The sequence below is a fragment of the Mixophyes fleayi genome, chromosome 4 (genome assembly GCF_038048845.1).
Source record: "Mixophyes fleayi isolate aMixFle1 chromosome 4, aMixFle1.hap1, whole genome shotgun sequence".
NCBI classification, from domain to species: Eukaryota; Metazoa; Chordata; class Amphibia; order Anura; family Limnodynastidae; genus Mixophyes; species Mixophyes fleayi.
In genome coordinates this window covers 34,291,286-34,314,313 of record NC_134405.1, presented here as the reverse complement: position 1 = coordinate 34,314,313, position 23,028 = coordinate 34,291,286, and the positions used below count along the sequence as shown (strand labels likewise).

The window sequence follows — 23,028 nt, the reverse complement described above, 5'->3', positions numbered from 1 at the left end:
TATTATTATTATTATTATTATTATTATTATTATTATTATTAGTAGTAGTAGTAGTAGTAGTAGTAGTAGTGGTATTATTATTATTATTATTATTATTATTATTATTATTAAATGTACATTGTTTTGTTACAACATTCTGCATCCGTTCTCTATTTGCGCTAAAATTGCAAGCACAATATTGTGTTGCTGGTGTTTATGTTGGAATTGGCAGCCATTGTATTATTTGATTGACCATTTGTTGTGAAATCTTATTGTATATTATTTATTTGTATCATGATCCACTTACAGTGCTATATAAAATGTTGGTGCTTTATAAATAAAGGATATTTTTGATGATTTGATGTCTCAAGAAATCCTTTCATCCTTTTAATAGATAAAGAATTATTTTTAAAAAATATTAAAATTAACATTTTAGACTTCAAAAATGACTATTTCCCAAGCAGGTTTTTTTCTATTTATTGCTGTGGTCTGTACATTTGATACCTGGACAATTCACTGAAGGTAGTGTTCCCCTTTAGTGTGTGAATACAACTGTGCTTCAACAACTGTGTCTCTTCCTAACAGATGCACCTTGATTGCGCCCAGCGTGCTACATGCAGATACAGAAGAAACCATCGTATTAGATGGACACGGCAATCAGATTAATGCTGACTTTACAGTCATGGATTTTCCCCTGAAAAAACTCTCTCTTGTTCAGGGCAAGATCTCTGTGAATAGTGGTAATCAATTCCTGGGAACCACTAAAATAAAGGTGAGGTATCAATGTGATAAGCCACAGCTGTGTCCAAATCCTGTGCCATTGTTAGCAAGTTAAGGGCTGCAGTAAGGGCTACAATCAAAGAAGCACAACCTGCACCTGCAATACCATTTTATGTGCATACTTTACATGCGTAAGTGCGGCTACATGTTTCTCTAGCGCATTTCAAGGTGCCACCTGTCTAAGATCTTTCAAAACATTTGACACTCAGCTCTATAAGCATGTTTATGATTGTGATGCTTAATCCCTCCTGTCTGTAACCAGCTCAAAATTCTATGTGATGTAACCAGTCCATGCTTGAAAACAAGAGGTGCTGTCAATATATTTTTTCTTGGTAATATACAAGTTGGGAGAGATTCCAGGAAATGTGTAAGATATAAAAGAGAAAAAAAATAAAATCAATGGACAGCCTACTCCCATTTTATATATACCATACACCAATTATTTTTTTTATTACTAAAATACTTCTCAGTTTTCATTATTTATGTCTCTCTGTGATGGTATAGCACCAGCAATAGTGCAGTAAATGAGAATAATGGACCCTAGTGGCCAGAGGCGGAACAAGCGAGGTGTGGGCCCCGGTGAAGGGATGCAGGGAGGAGGAAACAGGGGTCCCTGATCCTCTGCATCTATCATTCAGTGGGCCCCATTATCTCCATGGGCCCCGGTGCACTAATGGCAGTTCCGCCACTGCCGGCGGCTGGTGGACAGTCTCTGAGGATACTTGATAATAATAAAAGCTAATTGATGTACAGGAATTAGTTTACAGAAGTAGATTGACAATATCGTGTTGAAGGTATATATGACTCGATAATGAAGCCCTGGTATAGTCAGAGCCCTGAATTGGAGAAGCACAGTAATCCAGAGAATGACCGCATGTTAGATCTGCATGATATTCAGGAGCTAACAAGGCAGCAGTGGTACCAACAGCAGTCTTAGGTCTTGTACACAGTTATGGTTTAATGTTCTCTACCTAACACCAGACTTGACTCAAAGTTATATTCTTGCCATCAGCTATGGCTTAGTTGTCTATAGTTTGCACTGTATATGCCTTATTACTGGCACCAGATGCACAAAGTAGATACTACATATAAGTTGGAAGAGATCAGGACTCATGCCGTTTTGTATATTCCAGTGGCACTTTTAAGAGAAAGAGTATTTCAAGTGCACTTCGACTAATGTAATAAAAGCAAAAGTGATACATATACAATCAGTGGAGGAACTACCTTTGGTGCAGCAGGTGCAGTGCACAGGGGCCCATGGAGATATTGGGGGTCTGCTGCATGGCAGATGCAGTGGGTCGTGGACCCTTGTTTCCTCCTCCTCGCCTACATACACCGGGGCCCACAGCTCACTAGTTCTGCCTCTGCGATGTCCGCTCATTCTCACTATTAATGTCACGGACCACAGCACTAATGTGGAGACAGTCTCCCTGTATCCACATTGGACTGCATATATACAAAGTGTCATCTTGTATAAAAAGCTTTCTACCAGATATCAAATATTTTTCTCTTGTCTGATGTCTAGTTTGGGACATAAGAGGTTACAGAGGATGCTGTTCTCAATCCCTAGTGGCAGCCTGTGTGAATGATCACAGTATTAGGCAGAACAATGTTGATTCTGAAGAGGTTTTTATCAACTACAGTGAATCATCATAATTGGCATCCAGCTTGTATAACATTTCATACAATAATATGCTGAGTAATATCTGGCTGCTACATAAAAAACAGTGAGTCATATCTAGTTATAGCAGTAATATTTCAAGCCGCATCCGATGCCAACTTGAGAAACTAAACCTTATCTGTTGCCAACAATTATAAGCTGAATATCATCTGGTGCCATCAAAAATATGCTGAGCCATATCTGGCGTTAGCTGGAGAATCTGAACCATATCTGGTGCCAACAAATAGACTCTTCTTTCTCCCACCAGCTCCTGCTGCTCCAATACTCACTGACTGTTCTCTGTTAACCAATCATTATAAAAAACAGATTAGACACTGGACAAGGGATAATAGAAATGTGTGTACCCCAAAGGTCCCCAAGGTTTCAAGGGAGGAACACCTAGGATGCCCAAGGTTTATAGGAAGAAATACCTTCCCTACACTTACCTTGCCAGCCAACTGAATGCCACCTTCCAATCTGCTCCTCTCTTCCCCACTGAACAGATTTTAATTTTGGAACACTAGATTACTGGCTTGCATGCATGGCATACTAGAGCTTCAAAAGCCTTGTGGTGTTAGCAATCACACAGCAGGGAACTCAATTATCTTCCCGTTGACCATGGAAGCTGAAGTACTCTGAATAAAGAGGGGAGCAGAGCCCAGAGCAGCACTGTTGTCAGCTATATAGGTCCTTTCAGTTATAGACTCTTAGTATTCAGTGTGTTGCTTTGGAAGGGGTCAGCAGGAAGGTAAGGAAGCTCTATAAGCCACAAATGAGTTAACAGAGTGCTCATTTAGCATCTTTTCACTATGCCCTGCCAATGGGAGCCTCCTACTACTAAAGGAGCTCTCACTGAATTAATTGGGCAAACATCCAGCCAGCTAGATAGTATGGGTCACGGCCTATGCACCTGTATCTGTCACCATCAAAATATTGGTCCTAAAGGTGTCAGACACAATGCTGTGCCAATGGATGTTGAGGCCACATAAGTGACACGTAACACTGCCAGGCATAGAAATTAGCAAATTAAAGACAGATATCTTTTAGGGATTTAAATAGTATCATCTTAAAATGGGTGATGTCTACCTTAAAGGCATTTTCACCCTACAGGAAATGTATGACTACACATACCCCAAAAAGTACACAGATCTTTCTGATATAAATACAAAAGAGTTAAATTAAGACCAATATATAGGATGTTCCATATACATTATTTTGTGCTGCCATAATGTTGTTTTGCTATGACCTCAGATTCCAGCTCAGGACTTACAGAGAGACCCAAAGAAGAAACAATATGTAACTATCTCTATAATGTCCACATCGTGTACCATGGAGAAAACCATCCTCTTGTCATATCACAGTGGATACATCTTCATACAGACTGATAAAACCATCTACACTCCGGAATCTAAAGGTACTCACTACTTCTCCATACATTTCAAAATGCTGCATAGGCACATGCAAGATATGTCCAATTAAATATTGTCACCAACGTGTAAATTGATTTTTTTAACAATATTTATGCATGTTACATAAATGGTGCTATTGGCATGGTGGTAGAAACAATGGAGAGTTATGATGATTTAAATGAGTGGGGCTGGGTATAGGGCTATGAAAACTATGTGGTCAGTCTCCATTTACCCAATTCTGTTCTGGACCCCCCCTAAAATCACATCCTCCCCCAAAAAATTATATTATATATTATATCTATTTGACAATTTAAAACAATCAGAGACGGAAAAGAGAGTCCTATCAGTTGTGTCTCGTCACAAAAATAGCCTAATTAGCAAATACATGAATTGCTGTGATGTATCACAAGCTATATTGATTTCATCACATCTGTATTTTGTACCCCACCAGTTCTCTATCGGATTTTTCCTCTGAACTACAAGATGCAACCAGCAAAACAGACAGTGACGATACAAATCAAGGTAAGATTGATCTGGAGACCTCTCATTTCTTAGATTGTGTCAATAATTTATTGATATTGCAATTAATGTCATAGGAATTGCTATATGTAGGTGCAATTATTCAAGTCAGTGGTCTACATACCCTTTTCTGGGGTTACTGATAGTTTTAAAGTATACATTATTCAGCAAAGTATTGAACCTTTATATTTAAGATTTTGTTGAATGCAAAACAGAAACCAAAATTACATGTACACATAAGGCATCGCAGGGACGACAGCAAAACTTTTTGGGGGGGAAACATCGATACTGGTCCACCCTCTCGAGGCCCCTGCTCTAATTTTCTGGTCGTGCACATTCTCAGAAGATGACCTAATCTGCATTTCTTCTCATATCACTCCCTGCAATATCGGAGGTTCCATATTTAAATTCAGCAGAAAATGAAGTCCAAATTATAAATTCCATCATTTTAGTTTCTAGATCTAATACTGTGCCCTTACGTGCTATGCGTGGCCGTAATGGGGCAAATGACTGGGTCAGAACACGGGGCAAATGCAGGTGAATTACAGAAATGGTTTTATGATAAACGAATAGTGCACCTTTGACTTTTTCTTTTATTAGAATTTAATAAAATAGAACCATCAGCAGCAGCAGCTATTTATATAGCGCCACTAATTCCGCAGCGCTGTACAGTGAACTCACTCACATCAGACCCTGCCCAATTGGAGCTTACAGTCTAAATTCCCTAACATACACACACAGACACATACTGAGAGAGACTAAGGTCAATTTAATAGCAGCCAATTTACCTACTAGTATCTTTTTGGAGTGTGGGAGGAAACTGGAGCACCCGGAGTAAACACTCGCAAACAAGGGAACAAGTAAACCATTGCTGCACAAATATCATGTGATCAACTCAAAATTGGGGGTAAGTTGTGTGCATGTGCAGTGTGATACATTTTACACAAGTAACTGTTCTGTTTTGGCAATTAGATCTAATACTAGCAAAAAGAGGCCTTTAGGCCATTGATTCAACTTCTAGGTTGACTCGAAGTCCATATAGTCACAACTGAAAGAGAGATAAATAAAAGTATTGACAGGAATGGTTGCAGCAAGTGAATGACTTATGTTACACACTTGTTTTAACATAGTTGTCAATAGTTTGAAACCTGGAGGTTCCTAGAGGGAGTAAGATAATTCTGTTTTTTTTATCTGTAGTGGAATACATTCCTTGGATTGCCAAAAATAAGATTACTGTAGTCACCAGTGTGAGGCACCACATCAGTAATATCTCCACTTGCATGTCCACTTCTGGTGCCATGACTGATAGCTTATGCTCAGATGGCTATCCTTATAGAAACCAGTTTTATATACCATTGCTTAAGTACATTAGAGGCCTATCAGAACCATTTCCTTTGGTGGTGAATAGCAATGTGTTCAAAGTGGTTCTTGGACCGGTTCATTGGCTCTAATACTCTAAAATTCATTATAAAAACTTGAAATTAAACTAAGAATTTGCTAATTTGGAGCAAAGAAAATAAACTCAATTATGTCCCAGCTGTTTTGAACATGTTTGAGTTGTTTGTTAATTGGCTACATTGTATAGTGTTAAATATATAGGACCTGATTCATTAAGGAAAGTAAGGCAACAAAATGAGTATGTTTTCTCCGGGACATACCATGTTACAATGCAAGGGGTGCAAATTAGTTTATTATTTTGCACATAAGGAAAATAATGGTTGTTATTTCATCTAGAACACAAATACTTAATAGCTTTATTTTTTACACTGACATTTGAAGTATATCTAGAACATGCCCTACCCCAATAATAAATCTATCCCCACATTTTAAATTTATCTCCCCCTCCAATGCAACATGGTTTTGTCCAGGTGAAAAGTTGCTCTTTTACTTTCCTTAATGAATCAGGCCCATAGTGCTTGAATGCAAACTTAAATGTCTAATTTGGTCTTCAAACGATCACTTAAAATATGCTAAAAAAATATTAAAAAGGCTCTCAACGTGGCAAATTTCGAGTCAATTTCCAACCAGTTTGAACAATCTACACAACTCTGGTAATTTGAAGACCACTATGTCATGTACCACTGTCTTCTTCAAGAATAAGGTGTACTCTTCTTATCATACTCCTGGATTATGGAAAAGGTTTATTAGAATAACTCCTATTGAACCCTTTCTAAAATGGGCTTCATGTACAATAATAATAATAATAATAATAATAATAATAATAATAATGAACCCTATATGAATATATGTATGAATAAATAAAATACAATCACCCAACACAATTCAATTTGTTATTTCTACCATTGCTGACATTTTTAATTAGCATAAATCAACCAATCCAGTAGAACTGCAGCATTTTGCATATAATATTAATGTCTGAGGATTTTCATTTTCTAACCATTATTTTTTATTCCACATTATCATCTACTTTTCACTTGCATTAAACTATGTTTTGCTATGCAAAAGAATTCCGACCTAAAAGCCAGCAATGATTTACAAAATTTGACACATTCTTCACATTTCTAATGTGAACAGATGTTAATAATTGTTACAAAAATGTTCTTGATCCCATTCTATAGTTCAGAAATTATAAATAAATTCTATAACTCTAGCTATACTAAATGAAATGGCAACCTTTTATCAATTTGAACACGAGTAAGCTTTTCCAAGCATGTTTGACATTCAAAACACATAAGTACCCTTGAGCTCAAACCAGAAATACCTTTAGATATTGTCAAGATTGGTTGAACCAAAGTCCTTGAACCGGGTTAGTTCATGCAAATTTGTAACTGGAGTTTAAGCATCTTTAATAGTGGGACATGAGATGCCACATTCCCAGAGAAAAATCTAGACCCCGATTAGTTGTGGTTTTTGCCTTTAGTAGTCCCCTTTCTTTTAGAGCTGAACATGATCATGTGTACTCAGCTGATCCCAGGGCTTGTGCGTGTGGCAGTAGCAGCTTATTTTTAGATGGTCGACAGCACCAGATATATTGCAAGTCAATCATTTCCAAACATGTGCAGGGACCTGTGCAACAACAGACACACAGTTACTCACGCAGGTCAGAAAAATTTGGGACAAGGTTAAGTGTCCAAGGAGCGGTCAGGGCAGATAACAATCCAGGGAATAGTCAGAAATTAGGCAAGAATAAGAACAGGCAGCAATTAAGAGAATGGTGCGTGTCAAAACGAAAGGTCAGGGCAGACAGCAATGCAGAGAAAGGTCAGTGTGCAGTCAAAAGGTCAGTACCAAGCTGGGATCAGAAGACAGCAAAACAGACTACAGTACTAAGTAAAAAACACCAATAGCAGACAGTGAAAAATGGAGCTGCCTGCGCTTAAAAGGTGCAGGCAGGCAATGAAAATGCCCCTTACGAGCCAAGCCAATGCAGCCAAATTTGCTGTAGTGCAATCATGTGATCACACTATTATTACCCACCCAGACGCTCAGAGGCATGCGAAGAAAGTGAAAAGCCGGCACAAGATGAGAGTCATTGCATTGGAGTGCACTCATCACTCTTGACAAAGAGCTTGTTTTGCCTGCAAAGAGTGAAGGCAGCCATATTGGAATTTAACCAATAAACTTCACTGAAGCATTAAGCAGCTTTTCACTAAGATTCATAATAGACTCCATTTTCATATGTAGCAACTAGGTCTGAGTGCAGTAGGCTCTTCGTTGAGTAGTGTTCTTCACAAGCAACACCAGAGGGAGACCGAGGATCCTTCCGCCCCCTACTAACAAAACCACAGGCACACACAGACAGAGACAGCAATAGGCAAATTGGTCTTTAAAAGCGACGCCGGCACTTTTATTGATTGGGCGTTTGCTCTCAAAGTATTTTCATGTCTGATTAGAATTTATATATACCAAAATAGAATATCTCTTATATAAGTGTATTTTAAAAGTATCCCTTTAAAACAGATGAAATATAGTGAATGTATAAGAATACAATGCAATACCTTAACCTTTCTTACCCTAGCCAGGAGGGATCTCTACCTTAAATGCTAACTTGCAATTATTCTCCAACTGTAATAATGTCTAGCAATAGTACATTCTAAACTCAACACATATCCACTAACTAACTAACTAACTAAATGTTATACATCAGTATATGCATATTTAGCAATAAAATGCAGTTAAGTAGTCTTATGAGGAAATTAATGACAAGCAAATGTCTCTCCACTTCTCTATCTGAGAAACAGTAGACTATGGTAGAAAAGGCTTCAAAATAAAGTTGCTGGTGCCAGTTTTCCTTAGCTTTGTCAAACATAAATCTTTTGTGACACTCTGTTGTGTCCCTCACTTTTCTAATAAGCACAATATCTAGTCTGTCCTTATTCTGGCGGAATATGACTTGAAGAAGTTAGACGTGTACTTACCTTCCTCCTTGTCTCGTCCTATTACACAGGCCCAGTCCTGCAGTGAGCTATCTCTCCCCTGTACTTCACTGCAATAAATGTCACTTGTCTGAAGTACATTTTGTTGTTTAGTGCAATTTTCACTTTCTATCTCAGTCTCTGATCACTAACTGTCTTTCCGTATCTCTAACGCTAATAGTTTATCACAATCCTGCAAAGGGGTGTACAAATTATCTTCGGGACTTCCCATCAAGTCCTTATATGCCTAATATCAAGATTCACAATACTCAGTCCCATCAAATAATAAACAAGGGTTACTCATCCATTTAGATTTGGTTTTCTCCACAGACCTCTCACAGGAAATTTCAGCTGATTCTCTCACAGGGTTGACAAGTCTGACAGGGCTCTCCCTTATGTCAGAGCTGATACTCTTCTGTCCCTCCCGGCTGTTTCCTCCTGAGCTGATTTTCTTCAGAGACTCACAGTGTCTTTTCTGCTGACAACATGACAGGGTTCTTCCCTGACAGACTCACAGGTTTCTCTGCTGACAGGGACCAACTGCCACACTTCAGCTGCCAGTTTAAAGTCATTCCTCTCACACCTGTCACTTTTCCCTCACTCCCTTGGTCTCTGATGTAACTCTGAGCAGAGCTTTATCTATGCCTGACATTAGTGCACATGTGCCGGCCATCCTGTTCACTAGCACTACAGATAAATAATGGTTCAGCCTACAAAATTCCACCCCCCGTGCATGTTGATCTGCACAGCATTGCACAATATGGTGGCACTATATAAAATAATATTAATAATAATAATGTGAATGGCAGTATGCAAATTGCAGTTACTGTTAATATTTTTTTTCCAATTCCATAATTTGTAATGCAATGCAAAAATGGCTTTGTGAAAGCTCCAGTATCAAATGCTCGTAGCCACAAGTGGGCACAAATTTTGAGCATATATTTTAATAATAAATTTGTTCAGTGTTTTCTTGTGAGTGTCAATTTTTTTTCTCTCCTCAGAATACGGAAGGGATTGTTGTGAAAAAAGATCCATTCGTCCCCGATGCATCTGGAATTATTTCAAAGACTTACGATCTGTCAGACTTGGCAAGGTAAAAGGACACCTAGACATGGCCACAGCACCTCTCCATAATTTTAAAGCAAAATACCAGGACATACATGTGTTGACGGTTACTCATCCCATAAAATTCACCCCATACTGCCTTCAAGAATTACCATTTATGTCCCAAACATGGTAAAACAGACATAGTATGTATCGATTAGCATAGAAACTTTTGGTTTTCATAAGAGGACCCCCCAATGGGAATTGGACTACACAACAAGTTAAAGAGTGAGGGCAGGCAGTAATAATAGAGAGTCAAAATAGAGAACAAAGTCAAGAAGAGCATAAGACAAGTAAACCCATAAAAATAAACTGAGGTCAAAATCCAAATTCAAACAAGGTGATGTTTACGCTCTTTGGCTCAGTATGGTGATCAGTTGCAAAGGCAATAAGCATGTGAGACTAATGTCTATAAATAGGCAGAGAACTGCTTACATTGTTCACAGAGGGAGCACAGATGCAAACATTGATTTCACAATGGTCTTAGAGCAATAACACAGCAGAAGTCTGGAGAAATAGTGGCTGATCTATAAGATCGTTGCTTAACGGCCAGGGCACAATGGTTTAATCTCAGGGAGAGACAAATAACAAAAGGAGACAAAACTGTGGTTGATACGTAATATACACCCCTGTTCATATCCTCTAAATTTGGGTTCAACAGAGGTTCCACTTGTGGGAAAATAAGAACTATGAGTTAAAGGTGTTGGATGGAATAGAAAGATACCGTTCTGGAAAATCACATGGGCACTTTATAGCTGTTTGATTCTGCAGCAACAATCAGATGAAGTTTGCATAACATCATAATTAGAATACCTGTGGTCCAAACAGGGCCAGATTGGCCTTGCTAGAACCTGTAGACATACAATATTTGGCAGCATAAACCTCTCTTTGTTTAAAATCACCGCAAATCGCGAGAGATAGCCGGCCATTTGAAATGCAAAATCGCCATATGTGTTAACCAGCGATTTTAAGTTTCCAGAATCCAATCTCTGGTGATTTGTGTCGATTTTAAAACACCTATCACTGCCATATAAAGACATCTTCAAAGATGAAAAACAAACAAATCTGAAGTGAAAGTGAACACCGCTATCTCATAGAACAGTGTCCAAAAAAATATGTACAAACCTAAAATGGCTTCAACTCACAGTAAGAAGGGGTCCAAAAGTCCACACGCTCACTACAAGGATCGTGAGTGATGTAAAACTGTGTTCAGTAAGTACTTTCTGGACACAGTTTTACATCACTTTAGATTTTTTGTTTTTCAGCTTTGAAGATATCTTTGGACTTTTTAAGCACAGCTATGTATTTTTTGCACATTTTTTACTTTGCAGGTTGTTTCAATTTATTTGCTTTACAATAGACCGATGGTCATTGTTTTGTTCTATATATTTTCCATCTACTATATATTAGAGATGGGCGGGCTCGGTTCCCCCGAGAACCGAACCCACCCGAACTTCAGGTATCCGAGTCCCGAGCCAAATCTGCTCGGTACTCTCCCATCCATTCGGAGTTCAAAACGAGGCGAAACATCATTGTGACGTTGTCGGATCTCGGAGCTCGGTTCTCACGATGTTTCAAATGCATAAATATCCGCCTCCACAGCGATCCAGCGCCATTTCACAGATGGAGAGAGAAGGGTTAGGTCGCTGGATTAGAGCAAGGAGAGAACAGTTATTAGAGCAGTTATTAGAGCAGTTATTAGAGCAGGAAGAGAAGAGTACAGAGGAGGCATTTTTCCAAACATTACAAACTGTTTGGAGTATCATATTCCCTCCTAAAGAATCTATATTATGCCTGCAGAAATTGTAATATACCAGCACCATTTCTTTCAGAATTTGCACTACAAATGTTGGGTGTCACATATTTCCCTGTAGTAAAAAGCTTTTTTCTGGTGCTGAAATTATTATATACTAGCACTATATATTTCTGAATTTGCATTACAAGTGCTTGGGGTGTGACATATTCCCCTGTTCCAAAAAATCTATATTCTGGTGCTGAAATTATTATATATCAGCACTATATATTTCTGAATTTGCACGACAAGTGTTTTGGGTCTCATTAAAATGGATTCACAGCTGTCCATATATGAGTAGGATCAGCAAGCAGCTGCTGGCACCAGTCCTGATGGTAGTCTTCCCTGTACGTCATCTGGTAAAGCCTATATAAAAGTACATAGTCTTTTTTAAGTCAGGGAAAAAAACACACCAAAAAAAGCATTTTACCGTTTTGAAGAGAAAAAGAGGTGTAGTTGAGTAAAAGTTAACTGCCGAGAAAAAGAAAAATTGCCAAGATGCCATTCTACACACACAGCGGCAAAGAAATAATGAGGCCTTCGCCTTTCTCTATTAGTGCGAGATCTAAAAATGTTACTGAGCCTTCTTCTTGTAAGGTCACTCGTGACCAGGCAAGACCAAGTAATTTGGAGTCAAGAAGTGGTGCTCAACTACTGTTACGTGTGAAAGCCAAGCTGCAAGAAAACAGGCATTAGAGGAAAATGTATGCTCAGAATCAGAAATGACACCAATCCCTGAGGAGAGTCCATCCACGAGTGGTATCTGTAATCGTGACCATTCTTAAGCAAGCCACCAACTTAAGCAAGAGGTGCTAACAAGGTGGAATTCCACCCTGTACATGCTTCAGAGGATGGAGGAACAGCGCAAAGCCATCCAAGTGTATTGCACAAGCCATGACATTGGGAAAGGAGGGGGAATGTATTTCACTCTTGCACAGTGGGGAATCCTTTCTGTGCTGTGCAAGGTGCTGAAACCATTTGAAGTTGTGACGTGTGAAGTGAGTTCAGACTCTGCTAGCTTGAGCCAAGTCATTCCTTTAATTAGACTATTGGAAAAGCAGTTTGACAAACTGAAGGAGTAGATGAAAGAAAGTAATTCTGCAAAGTATGATGGCCTTGTAGATCAAGTACTTAATTCGCATCGCAATGACCCAAGAGTTATTAAAATCTTGAACGCGGATTACTTCGTTTTGGCGACTGTGCTTGATCCTAAGTTTAAGACCTACATTGATTCTTTGCTTCAAAATGACCGATATGTGAACATTTGCAAGGAGCTATTGGTCAGCAAGTTTTTCGCTGAACTGGGCCTTGGCTTGACGACATCTCCTCCTTCAGTTTCTCAGGCAGTTGTTGCTAGGAAAAAATTGCACTTTCCAAAGAGAACAAGGAATGACACAGGGGCCAGACCACAACAGTTTGACATCTGGGCTGGTTTGAAAGATTTTACCAAAAAATGTGTGACCTTGCCCATAACTCCATCCAATCCTACTATTAACATGCAAAGGATGGCGGAGGATTATTTTCAAGAGTTAATTCATATGGAAATGTCAGACAGTCCCTTTCCATACTGGGAAGAAAAACAAGCCATTTGGTAACCCATGTACAAACTTGCTTTGCAATAGCTAAGCTGCTCACCATCCAGTGTGTATTCAGAAAGAGTATTCAGCACAGCAGGTAACCTTGTCAGTGATCGACATAGGAGGTTACTTCCGAAAAATGTGGAAAAGATGATGTTCATCAAAATGAACTACATCTTCCACGAGGAAGGCCTTTACCGTCAAATACATCCAAGTACTGACAGTTTTCTAATGGCGGATTCCAGCGGAGATGAATTAATAGTCTGTGATGAAGATATACACACCGATGAGGGTGAGAATGATGCTGAAGATGATGACAACAACATCTTTTTAAAACGTTCACTATAAGTGTAGGGTGTAATCTACCCCCAAAGAGAAAAGCGACTTGGGGCATTTCTAATTTACGTACAGTCTTTGCAGGCTGCTGTTTTGTAGATTTCACTATAAGTCTAGGGTGTAATCTAGACCCAAACAGAAAAGCTGTTTTGGGCCTTTCTATTTATGTTACAGTCTTTGTAGGCTGCTTCTTTCTCTATTTAACTATAAATGTAGGGTGTACACCAACTGCCTTTTTTTATATGAATGTCAAAAGCTCTTTTTAGACAGTTGCCTGCCACCCTGGTTTGGTTTGTGTAGCTGTAGAATTAAGGAGGGTCTACCAGGGAATAAGCTGTATTTTTCATAATTTACACTAATAAGGTTTGCCAAAAATATACACCCAAACAGAAAATCTGCTTTGGGCATTTCTATTGCTCGTACAGTCTTTGCAGGCTGTTTTTTTTATATTTAACCATAAGTGTAGGGTGTAATATACAGATAGACACCAAACTGCTTTTTTTTGCTATGAATTTCAATCGCTCTTTTTAGTGCGTTGTCTGGCACCATGGATTGGTGTGTGTCTGATAAAAGCACACATCCCGGGGGGGGGGGGGGGGAGTCAGCGCTCGTTGGCATTTATTAGCTGTAGAATTACCTCACTTATCCAAGAAACATCTGGAGCGGCCGTAAAAAATGTTTCCGAGATGTGGTAGGAACTGTCGTGTGTTTGAGTCAATGCTCAGTCGCTTACCATCCAGCCAGATCGCTGCATGGTGACCTGTGAGAGGGTTAATATTGAATGGAAATGACTGGAAATTAGTGTTAGTGAGGTTAATAATAATGTAGGTACAAAATAATACCTAAATTATGTTATTTTTTTTAACAAATTGCAAAACAAACCCAAACAAAACCAAAATAAAAATCAAAACAGCAAAGGGCGGTTTTACCAAAACCAAAACACGAAGGTAATCCAGATCCAAATCCAAAACCAAAACACGTGGGTCAGTGAGCATCTCTACTATATATTGTATATTTATAGGTCCGGAACTGGATATTATAGCCTTTTGTGGGCAAGTTTTATTCAATTTTTATACTTTGATTATCTAATATATTGTATTAATTTATCTTTGCGTCTGGGATTGTATGTTTGTTGTTGTTGTATATTTGGAGAAGAGGACCCACCTCCATAACAGTGTTCCCTTTGTGGCTGCATTATATACCCTTACTGAGGAAGAGCGAAGATTCCATTTTCTGTTTTGTACAACGATACCCATGACAGCACACGGCTCCACGGATGGAAAGGGGCGCTCTACTGCAGATGCAGCCACCTCAAATCCTGGCTTTCTCTAAAGCACATTTTTGTTTTTAGATGTATCATTTGCGCCAGGTACTGGACAGGTGCAAGTGCTGACTGATAGTGACTGTCATAGCATAGTCCTTGTATGAGTGCCACTAGATAGCAAAGAACATTTGTATACAAATAAGAGAGAATATGAAAACGCATTAAGAACATCCTGATTTATGTATATCATGTAAAAAAAAAAAAACGTTTTAAAAACACATATTTTTAGTAGCGATTATACTAATATGAGTTGTTAATTTATTTTGTAAAATATTTTTTTCTTGCATGCATTCTGATGGGACTGTATATTGCACATATACATGTGGGTTTCCTGCACTGTGCTCTTTCTGTTAACAGACAATTTATCCTTCAGGGCCCTCTTTCCTTGTGTCCTCCTTCTACTATTCCATCACCCTCTGTACCTCTTGGCCTGCTTCCCTAGCCCTGTTCCTTTAAGCTTTGGCCTACATATCGCTGATTTCTACCATCACTTTCACTCATTGTCCCAGTAATAATTTGACTTGAATTACCATGTTACCTGTGTCTGTGTATATATTTTTGTTAATTTTTTTGTTCTTTCTGTTATCCGTTGTGTCATGGGTCACTGTTTTCTGCATGTCATGTATGGCGCTGCGGACCATTTGTGGCGCCTTATAAATTAAAGATAATAACAATAATAACATACAGAAAGTGACATTTAGGCAGAGCATAGTTACACCCAGATTCAAATAGAAACGTATATTGAGATCCGCTTGGATTTGAATATGGTCGGAACTACGCTCAATTTCTGTACTCATTTTTTAAAGACAAGGGGCCTGATTCATTAAGGATCTCAAATGAAGAGGATACTCATTTCAGTCTCCTGGACAAAACCATGTTACAATGGAAGGGGTGCAAATAAGTGTTCTGTTTTACACATAAGTTAAATACTGTTTTTTTTTTCATGTAACACACAAATATCAACTTTAAATTTCAGTGTACAAATAAGCTATCAAGTATTTCTGTGTTACATGAAAAAACAGTCAGTATTTAACTTATGTGTAAAACAGAACACTTATTTGCACCCCTTCCATTGTAACATGGTTTTGTCCAGGAGACTGAAATGAGTATCCTCTTCATTTGAGATCCTTAATGAATCAGGCCCAAGTTGTGTGCAATTTCCATCCGAACATGAACCAGGCTCTAAGAATCTCTGAGAGTAAATTGCAACAAAAAATAGGCAATAAGGATAAGTAATATCAGTTTCCATTTGGTTATCAGTAAAAGATAATCCCGGTACCATTGAGTTTAAATTGATATGGTCACTATTTTAATAAATTTTGTCCTATGGTCTACACAAGATAATGAAAAATGTATTAGTTTAGAAGTGATTGGTCTCAACTCACAAAAGCCTCAATTCTTAGTCAATGCAACAGAGAGAGAAGCTGAGCTGGACAAGATCTATTCTTACTAACACTTGATCTCTATATGCAGTCTTGGCATCTGGACAATCTCGGCACAATATGACAACACGCTTCAGGAATTCACCACTAACTTCGAGGTGAAAGAATATGGTAAGAAAATATAATAAGCCAACAGTGAGCAAACAAACTAGTTATGGTGTAAATCCTATGAAATGTAATATAATTTTTACTGATGGGTTAGGATAAAACCTAAAGGAAATTCTTGAGTGAATCTGAAAGTATGTTTTTATTCAATGATTTCTCTTTTTTCTCTGCTCCGACTCATACATGTTTGAATTAAAATACTTTAATATTTGTTTGTTTTTATATTTTGAATGGTCTCTCTATTAACTTTGTATTTCTTTGATTTTTTTACACTCAGTTTTACCAAACATTGAAGTTACAATAAACGCAGATACGAATTTCATGTACTTTGATGATGAAGAATTTTCTGTGACAGTTGAAGCTCAGTGAGTATTTGTATAGAAGGTGTCTGTGTGTTCTAGTGATCAGTGCTATATGTACACAGGGCCGGATTAACCATAGGGCTAACTGGGCTACAGCCCAGGTACCTATGGCATCCAGGGGGCCCTTGAAAGTGCTCAGCAGCAGTATTGATCGGTCGGGGGCGGGGGCGCCCCCAGCCCGATCAGTGCTGCTGAGCACTTTCCCTGCAGTACTTCCCCAGCGCGCTGTATTCTCCTTACTGAGGAGATCTCGTGAGTCTCACTCTCACGAGATCTCCTCAGTAAAGAGTGTACAGCACACCGGGTTAGAAGGAGAAGGAGGTAAGTGCCGGGGGAGAAGGGGGGCGGCTCGGATCATCGGGGGGAGGGGGGGTGGCTCGGATTACGGGGGGGGGGGTCCCTCACGGGGGAATGGAGGCACCCTTAGCCCAGGGGCCTCCATTCCCTTAATCCGGCCCTGTATGTACAGGAGGTGTCTGTGTGTTCTAGTGATCAGTGATATATGTACAGGAGGTGTCAGTGTGTTCTAGTGACCAGTGATATATGTACAGGAGGTTTCTGTGTGATTTAGTGATATCTGTACATGAGGTGTATGTGTGTTCTAGTGATCAGTGATATATGTACAGGAGGTGTCTGTGTGTTCTAGTGATCAGTGATATATGTACAGGAGGTGTCTGTGTGTTCTAGTGATCAGTGATATCTGTACAGGAGGTGTCTGTGTGTTCTAGTGATCAGTGATATCTGTACAGGAGGTGTCTGTGTGTTCTAGTGATCAGTGATATATGTGCAGGAGGTGTCTGTGTGTTCTAGTGATCAGTGATATATGTACAGGAGGTGTCTGTGTGTTCTAGTGATCAGTGATATATGTACAGGAGGTGTCTGTGTGTTCTAGTGATCAGTGATATCTGTACAGGAGATGTCTGTGTGTTCTAGTGATCAGTGATATCTGTACAGGAGGTGTCTGTGTGTTCTAGTTACATAGTTACATAGTTACATAGTTGATGAGGTTGAAAAAAGACACCAGTCCATCAAGTTCAACCTATATTGGATCTCCTGCGATCCTGCACTTATATTTGAAATTAATCCAGAGTAGGCAACCGCCCATCTGTTTCAATTTTGAAAATCCCCCCAGACTCAATATTGCAATCCAATTTTTACCCTATATCCACTACTATCCTTTATTTTAAATTAACGGTCGTATCCCTGGATACACCTTTCCGCTAAAAAATTGTCTAACCCTTTCTTAAACATATCTATTGAATCTGCCATCACAACCTTCCCTGGCAATGAATTCCATATCTTGACTGCCCTTACTGTAAAGAACCCCTTCCTTTGCTGGTTGTGAAATTTCCTCTCCTCTAACCTTAGGGGATGACCACGTGTCCTGTGTACGGTCCTTGGGGTAAAAAGTTCCCATGAAAGCTCTCTGTTATTGACCCCTAATGTATTTGTACATAGTAATCATATCTCCCCTTAGACGCCTCTTTTCTAAAGTAAACATGCCTAAACTGGCTAACCTTTCCTCATAACTTAATGACTCCATACCCTTTATCAATTTTGTCGCCCTTCTCTGAACCCTTTCTAGTTCCAAATTATCTTTTTTATAGAGTGGTGCCCAGAACTGTACTGCATATTCAAGATGAGGTCTTACCAACGATTTATACAGTGGCAAAATTAAACTGTCTTCCCTTGCATCTATGCCCCTTTTTATGCATGCCAATACTTTGTTTGCCCTTGCAGCTGCTGCTTGACATTGAGCACTATTGCTAAGTCTACTGTCTACGAGCACTCCCAAATCCTTTTCCATTATAGATTCTCCCAAATTAATTCCATTTAATTTATAGATTGCGTTCTTGTTTTTGATCCCTGCATGCATAACCTTACATTTATCTGTGTTAAACCTCATATTCCATTTAGCCACCCAATCCTCCAGTTTATTTAAGTCTCTCTGTAGAGAAGCTACATCTTGCTCTGATTTTATTACCTTACAGAGTTTAGTGTCATCTGCAAAAATAGAAACTTTACTCTCTAAACCATCACCAAGGTCATTAATAAATATATTAAAAAGGAGTGGTCCCAGCACGGAACCTTGAGGTACTCCACTTAAGACCTTTGACCAATTAGAAAATGTTCCATTTATCACAACTCTCTGTTCCCTATTCTCTAACCAGTTTTCGATCCAAGTACAAATTTTGATTTCTAGACCCAGTTCCCTTATTTTGTAAACCAACCTCTTGTGTGGCACTGTATCAAAGGCCTTTGCAAAATCTAAGTAGACCACATCTACTGTCCTGCCCTGGTCTAAGTTCCCACTAACTTCCTCGTAGAAACTAATTAGATTAGTTTGACATGACCTATCCCTCACAAATCCATGTTGATTCCCACTAATAATTTTATTGCGTACCAAGTAATCCTGAATACTGTCCCTTAAAATACCTTCAAGTAGTTTCCCCACTATTGATGTCAGGCTTACAGGTCTATAATTCTCTGGTTGTGATAAGTGATAGTGATCAGTGATATATGTGCAGGAGGTTTCTGTGTGATCTAGTGATCAGTGATATCTGTACAGGAGGTGTATGTGTGTTCTAGTGATCAGTGATATATGTGCAGGAGGTTTATGTGTGTTCTAGTGATCAGTGATATCTGTACAGGAGGTGTCTGTGTGTTCTAGTGATCAGTGATATCTGTACAGTAGGTGTCTGTGTGTTCTAGTGATCACTTTTAAATGCACATATGTTGTCTGCGGTGGTAGTCATTTCTGTGGCACTGATAATTCCATCAGAAATGACAGGGACAAAACAATAACGATTATTGGAAAAACGACAATATAAAAAAAGCAGCAATGTTAGGATCCACTGCCTGCATTATATTATACAGGAGGTGGGTCCCAACACTGCTGCTTTTTTAAAAGCGCCGTTTTCACTGGGTCTATGACCAATGATGTCATTTCTGAGTGTACACATTTGGAGGAGCTGAGCTTTCAATGTGTAGTTAATGAAACCAGACGGAAATCCTGCCTATCTGTTAAATAATTAGTCGCTTTTTTTTATATTGTCGTTTTTCCAATAATCGTTATTGTTTTGTCCCTGTCATTTCAGTCGGCATTGTCATTGCCGAAATTTAATACCACACCCGTTGTCTGTGTGCTGTGATCAGTGATCTTCTGAGCCTAAGTTAGCCTTACCTATGCATTCATTTAGGACAATAGGGTTAGGGGTCACCTAATAAGTGACATAAGGGCATTCAGTAATCTCATTTAACCTATGATACCTCCACACTGAGTGCTAGCTGCTGAAGGGGCAGCTTTCCACCTATGAAGCTGCTGGCTGCTGTTTCTCCATGTTGGTAATGGGCAGAAAATCTACTGTCAAACCTACCACCACAAGAACATATGATGCTGCCCTGTCCCCACTCTACAAAAGCGGGGTAAAGGGGGAGGGTAGGGTGGCCGGTTCAAGCACTAGTAACAGGCTCTATACAATGTAAGAAGCACATATACAGGTCCTTGTGATACCAGTTCTGTAATGTAGATGTTTGTGTGTGTTTTGGTGATCAGTGACACAGTGATTTTCTTATTTTTAGGTACACTTATGGGAAACCAGTATCTGGCAAAGCCTTTGTGCTCTTTGGGCTTAAAAAAGACGGTGTAAAGACAGGTATCCCAGACTCTCTCAGGAGGATTGAGGTAATATAGTTGGTGTATATCAGCTGTTCTTAAGCAATCTATAGATTGGTCGTAGAGTTATATCAAACCCAAGAGATCACTGTCTTTTAAAACAAAATTGCTTGTGAATCCTAGATCCACTCTGTCCATTTCTTATCAGCCAGGTACAATCTTGGACGGATTCACTGGCAGCTCAGTAATAACAGTCATTTATGTAAAAGTGGGATAGATGTTCTCTGTTTTTTTGTGTTTCTTGTAGATTTCAGTTTTGTTTGTATTTATAGAAGTGTGTTGAATGTTTTGTGTTGCTTTAAAAATTCATTTTTTATTTATTTTTTTACTTTTCTTTTATTAAATTGTGTGATACTATACATCTTATTTAAACTTAACAATAATATACTAAAACTATACCTATGCAGAGATAATAGCAGTGTCATAAAATCATTTTTCTTCTTTACTCCCTGCTTCACTTCTCTCTCTTTCGTGGCATTCCTCTCTCTCTCTCACGTCTTAAAAAAATTCTTGGTCAATCTCAATATATGTAACTTGATCCCTAGGCATTGATTACCTATGACAATACGCTGGTCCCATTTCATGCTCTCTTCTTATGTATATGCTCGTCTTCTTTGCGTGCTGGTTATACTGTTATCTGACCTTGCAAAAAAAAACAAAAAACAGTGTCATAAAATCAAACACACAATATTTAAGCACCATGTAAATTAGAAAGCAATAGGAGTCAAACACTGTATGTATTATAAGAATGAGGAAATTGTAATAATACATTTCATGTGAATTGTCCTTGGTTATCAAGAGTAGTCTTCATAACATCACATATACTTTGTTCAACAAAATATAATATTTATATTAAATATATAAATATATATATATATAGATATATTTATATATATATATATATATATATATATATATATATATATAGATACACAAGTTAGCCCGTGCATGATACTCATGCATTCTAGTCAAATCAAGCTACTTAAGGTCTTAAAAAGGTTCTTGTCATGCATTTGGGCCTAGCCCAGGCCTCCTCAGGGGAAGAGCGTTACTTCCCGATGCAAGCGGCCCTTTTAATGTGTGTTCATGAGGTAAAATTACCTCACGAAAATGAGTTTGACCCCTCAACTCGTAAATTTAGCCTTTACTACCCCTCCCACGGGGGGAAGGGGGGATGATGGAAGTTAACTGACTTGACTATTCTAATTTTTTTGTCAAATAATGTCAGTATACCAAATTTCAGGTCAATTGGATGAGCCCTTTCTGAGAAAATGTTTTTTTCCACACACACACACACACACACACACACACACACACACACACACACTAACGCACGCCTCTACACATGTATGTTCATGAGGTAAAATTACCTCATGAAAATGAGTTTGAGCCCTACCAAATTTCAGCCCTTTTTGAAATTTTTTTCCCACACACACTAAGAATTTAGTAGGTCAGTGTATATCTCCGCCCAGCAGGTGGCGCTGCAACTTGGTTTTTTTTTTTCACACACACACAGACAGACAGACGCCACTAAGCATTTATATATTAGATTTATAAGCCCCATGGCTAAATTATTTCAAAATAAGTATTTAGTCCTGCAATATCTGAATATCAAAACAATAGTGGCTGGGTATCTGTCCAGCGCATAGTATCCAAGAGAGATCCACCTCCTTTAGCTCCTTCATAAGAAAAGGAGAAATTTTCCATCTGTACCAAATATTTTCATATTTAGTAATCAAATTACGACTAGTATACAAAAACCGTTCATGTGCCACTGTATCAATAACAAGGTCTATCCAGTCTTTTAGAATAAGGCTCTCTATCCACTCCCTGGCAATGATCACTTTTGCCAACATAAACAGTATAGTAATAAGTAGTTTAATAAGTTTGTGTGTTTCTTCAACTAGACCCAGGCCAAACAAACATAATCTCGGATTGATGGAGGGTACTACGAAGTCCAGCTAAAACACACACTTTTCCAGCTCCTGCCAGAAGGAGCATACCACTAGGCAGCTCCATATCATATGCCCAAAGTCACCTTCTGTACTCCTACATTTGGGGCAATTAACTATCTGTTTCTTACTAAATTTGGATAGTCTGGAGGGAGGGAGTGAGGTAGGCCGTGTGTAAGAAGAAAAAAATAATTTGCTGATATCTGGTAAAGGCACTGATTTGACAAGAACTTTCCAACATACTATTCCAAGCTTTATTACTAATCTCCCCCAGGTGAGCTTCCCATTTGTGCCGCAATTTCTGAAGGCCACCCGCGCCCCCTTTTACCAAGAGTATTATATTTGTATTCGAGGTTTGATGTCTTGTGTTCAGCCTCTTTAATTGTACCCGTAGAGGGTCTTCAAGGAGATCCGTGCTGGATCTCCTAAACTGCAAAACCAAAGCGTGTCTACGTTGTAGCTATCTATAGAAATAACTTCCAGGTAGTTTGTACAGTCTCTGAAGTTGTTCAAAAGAGTGTAATATCCCATCTATATATAATTGCCCAAGGTGGAAGATACCGTATGAGCGCCAGGCTTCAGCTTCCCCTATCTTTACTAGTTCACCAAAATCTGACATACCACAATGGGGTATT

At 38.8% G+C, this 23,028-nt stretch overlaps 1 protein-coding gene across 1 annotated transcript in view; it reads left to right on the top strand.

Moving 5' to 3' along the window:
* LOC142151179 (complement C3-like) overlaps window positions 1-23,028 on the top strand; it is a 141,174-nt gene that overhangs the window by 5,875 nt on the left and 112,271 nt on the right. Inside the window, exons 2-8 of the mRNA XM_075206545.1 lie at window positions 565-751; window positions 3,671-3,833; window positions 4,280-4,350; window positions 9,725-9,816; window positions 16,330-16,409; window positions 16,681-16,768; window positions 20,348-20,450. Of these exons, the coding sequence (XP_075062646.1) occupies window positions 565-751; window positions 3,671-3,833; window positions 4,280-4,350; window positions 9,725-9,816; window positions 16,330-16,409; window positions 16,681-16,768; window positions 20,348-20,450 (784 nt within the window). The remainder of the gene's footprint in view (window positions 1-564; window positions 752-3,670; window positions 3,834-4,279; window positions 4,351-9,724; window positions 9,817-16,329; window positions 16,410-16,680; window positions 16,769-20,347; window positions 20,451-23,028) is intronic.